Source organism: Ursus maritimus, unplaced genomic scaffold (genome assembly GCF_017311325.1).
Source record: "Ursus maritimus isolate PB19 unplaced genomic scaffold, ASM1731132v1 scaffold_32, whole genome shotgun sequence".
NCBI lineage: Eukaryota > Metazoa > Chordata > Mammalia > Carnivora > Ursidae > Ursus > Ursus maritimus.
Window position 1 is genome coordinate 6305462 of NW_024425786.1, and position 3939 is coordinate 6309400.

Sequence of the window (3939 nt, forward strand, 5' to 3'; positions counted from 1 at the left end):
AAAAAAAAAAAAAAAAAAAAAAAAAAAAAAAAAAAACCACAACATCCAGAGGCACTGGGTTCCAGTGGGACCCCTCCTGTTGCCCTTCTTTTCTGAGCCCCGGTTTCCTTATCCACAAAACATGGGTGCTAAATTAGGTCATCACTAAGGCTACCTTGTAGCTCTAAAAATTCTAGGATTAAATTCCGAAGGGGAACCTTTTCCCTCTCCCACCAGGAGATGGCAGCACGGCCCAGCTCAGGCTCCAGCTTCCGGGCCATGGGGCAGGGCCCATGTTCTACGCCCAGCTCACCCCAACCCCACATTGCTCAGGCCAGGGCCCCAGGCCCTGCATCTGCACACACCCCACAGAGCCAGGAGCCCCCAGGGGAGGGCGGCGCAGGGAGGCTTCCTCTTTACCTGAGGATCTGGTTGTACTTGGCCAAGCGCTCCGATCGGCAAGGGGCCCCCGTCTTGATCTGGAAGGGGAAAAGGTCGGTCACTTAGTTTGTCGAGGAAATTCAATCTTCATGAGCATTTCAGGCAGGAAGGAGGGGACAAAGGGACACCCAGGACCCCATCTGCCCCCCTCCTTCCTGGTCCAATGGAAGCTGAGGTCAGAGGAGAGTCAAGCAGCTCTTTACCTGCCCAGTGCAAAGTCCCACCACCAGGTCAGCAATGAAGGTATCTTCAGTCTCCCCGGAGCGATGCGACACCATGACGCCCCAGCCATTGGACTGCGCCAGCTTGCACCTAGAAGTCAGGAAACAACCCAGATGGTTTTGACGGTCTGACTCTGTTTCGCAGGCACAGCCGCCCCTTCGGGCCCTCCCCATGCCAGGCCTCATCACCCCAGGAGACCAGAGGAGGGGTCGAGCCAGGAGCTGCCACCAAGCTCTCAACTCCTGGGGACAATAATCCTCACCTTCCTCTCTGCTCAGAGCCCTGAGGACCTTCTCAGCTTCTAGGTCATGTTTTAAAAATGTGGGTTCAGCCCCTTTAAGGGGAGAGACTTCTCTCCCCTGACAGCGCCTATAACTGATATTCCCCACGAAAAATTAGGTCACAAGTCTAGAACCACAAGTGGTCAGGACTGGGCCACGGGTGCTCAAAGAGCCCAGGCCCCTGGTGCCACTGCTTACTTTAGAAGCCAGCTGGAGTTCACGCTGGAAGCTCCCTTACAGCTCCAGCCAGGAGGGCCCCCCCGCACGCCAGGCAGGAGCTCTGGCTGAGACCCAGCCCCTCGCTCTGCGGCAGCCGACCCCCGAGGGCACTTACGCCTGAAGAGACTCAGTCACGGAGCCAATCTGGTTCACTTTCAGCAGGAGGCAGTTGCACGATTTCTCGCCCACGGCCTTAGAAATCCGCTTCGGGTTGGTCACGGTGAGATCATCCCCCACCACCTGGATGCCGGCGCTGGCAGTGAACTTCTGCCAGGCTTCCCAGTCATCCTGGTCAAACGGGTCTTCGATAGACACCACTGGGGAAAGGAGAGCCATGTTTGGTCAGTGAGCCCCCAGTGCCCACCGGCAACACGAACCTCCTTGCCTGGCCTCACCCCTCACCCCAGCAGGACAGGACTAGCTCCCCAACTCCAGCCCTGGAAACACTCTGCCTGCCCACCAACTCCTGTGACAGGGCACCAAAGTCACCTGCAATCCTGGGGCCTTACAGATGCTGAGCGGGACACGGCTCCGTCCAGGCTGGCTTGAGTGTCATGCCAGCGGGAGTAGAAACAGCCATGGCCTCAGGAGGCTAAGAGCTGGGCTTGTCTCGGCCCCAGCTCGGGCACATTCTCTAACTCTGTGTTTCAGTGCGGGGATTCAGACATCCCGGTCTGATCTGTGCTCCAGCACGTGCTGAGTGCCCTGGGGCAAATTACTAACCCACTCTGTGCCTCATCTTTAGGGATGACATCCTGCTGGCCTTGCGGGGTTGCGTGTCTTCGCTGAGGTGTAAGCGAGTCCCTCGGCTCAGGAGGCTGGCTGCTGGGCACGCTGCCACTTATCACGAGAGACCCGGAGCGCGTCGAAGCCACACGTGGCCCCCTCTGTGAGCCCATGCGGTCGGACTCAGGGCACCGGGTGGGACTCCCGAGGCCAGATGGGCCGCATATTTCTCTCTCTCCCTAGGCTTTCCAACGTCATCAACGGTGGTCCTCGCACCGGCAACAAGCTGGCCATGCAGGAGTTCATGATCCTCCGTGGCGCGGCCAGCTTCCAGGGAAGCCAGCGCATCGGGCCGAGGTGTACCACAACCTGAAGAATGTCATCAAGGAGAATATGCAGGGAAGACGCCACCAACGTGGGGGACGAGGGGCGGCTTTGCGCCTAACATCCTGGAGAACAAAGAAGGTACAGGCTCGTCCACGGAGTCCCCACGCCTTCCGAGCGCGCTGGCGTCGCTTCTGTCAACTCCGTGCGCCCCTGCCACCTCCGGGACGGTGGGCTTTCTACTGAGTCCACTTTGGGCGGAGTGCTGGGGCGGGATGTGCAGCCAGAGCTTATTATTTTTTTAAGTAACAAGGAATTTCCTTGTTAATTCGACATTTCCACATGGCCTGGTTAGTCGCTTTCAATTAAGCTATGTGGTGGGGTACAGGGAGGCAGATGACTCTCGCCGTTTTTGTTTTTGTTTTTTTAAGATTTATTTATTTAGAAGAGAGGAAGAGCATGAGCCGGGGAAGGGACGGTGGCGGGCGGGGGCAGAAGAGACTTCCAGAGGACCCCAGGATCATGACCTTCAGGCCGCGGTCAGATGCTCTACTGGCTGGAGCTCCCAGGTGCTCAAGCACTCACCCGCTCAGCTCGTCCAGCACAGGAACAGTTTCCACGGCGCCATTTTGGCCGGAGTCCTAGGCGCAGGGTTAAATGTAAGAGTTGAGTCTGACACAGTCTTGGAACAAGAACTCACGGCAGGGCCCTATGTTATAGAAGGGAAGGAGGGTTCTCGACATTTTGTTGCCTTCAGGGCAACTAGTGAGAGAAAAAAAATGTCCATCCTCCTCTTTGGGTCAATCATCAAATGCTGGTGCTCGGCCATTTGATGCATGTGGTTTAATGTGATGGCTTGGAGATCTGTAGGGAACAGGGGCCCAGTGTCTCTGTCCCCTTCCGTACGGGCAGGACTGCCAAGTGAGGCTGACCCCGAGCCTGGCTGGGGACAGCGGGCCCCGGAGGCAGAGCCTGGCCTCATCCTGTCGCCCTGACTCCGGTCCACCGGCGCCTCTTGATCCCAGCTCGGCTCTGTCGAAAGCCCATTCCTCAGGACAGCTGATCTCAGCTGGTCACTGTAACTGTCTCGCCAGCACAGCTGCTCCTGGGTGCTAATTCGAGCATTCGTGCAGTGAGAAAGCCTCTGAGAGTCGAGACTGAATCCCACTCCGGTGTTCTGCTGGGGGCCCTGACCAGCAGTTTCTTGTTCCGGTGCAGAGAAAAGCACTGGAATCATTAAAGCAAAGGCCTGGGCCAGCACCTCCTGGTCTTTCTGGTAGGCTCCTGGCCGGCAGCTGTTGAAGGAGACTTCGCTCCCCGCCTGGTTCCAACCTTGCCCCTCCAGCTCTGAGCTGCTGAAGAACGCCATCGGGAAAGCCGAGCTACTGACAAGGTGGTCATTGGCATGGACGTGGCCGCTTCTGAGCTCTCAGGTCGGGCGTGCACGACCTGGACTTCAAGTCCCCCGACGACGGCAGGTACATCACGCCGACGTAGGCTGGCCAGCCTGTACAAGTCCTTCATCAAGGACTACCCAGGTGAGCGCCCCGCTGGCCTCGGTGCGGGAGGCCGGTGACAAAGTGTGATCCCTTCTGTCACTGTCACAGCGACTCCCCTGAGCGAGGCCGTCCTGGCTCCGTGATACGGGTGGGAGGGCGAGAGCCCCGCGGTGAGCCTCAGCTCATGTGTGAGCCGGCGCGCCTAGGCTCTGCCCTGAACGCACACAGGGTAGAGACTGCTGCGCGTG

At 58.3% G+C, this 3939-nt stretch overlaps 1 protein-coding gene across 1 annotated transcript in view; it reads right to left on the bottom strand.

Moving 5' to 3' along the window:
• The window catches only part of ENO1 (enolase 1), a 16344-nt gene that overhangs the window by 1403 nt on the left and 11002 nt on the right, over nt 1–3939 (bottom strand). The window contains exons 9-11 of the mRNA XM_040645743.1: nt 1258–1459; nt 624–732; nt 400–458 (exon numbers count right to left, since the gene is read on the bottom strand). Of these exons, the coding sequence (XP_040501677.1) occupies nt 400–458; nt 624–732; nt 1258–1459 (370 nt within the window). The remainder of the gene's footprint in view (nt 1–399; nt 459–623; nt 733–1257; nt 1460–3939) is intronic.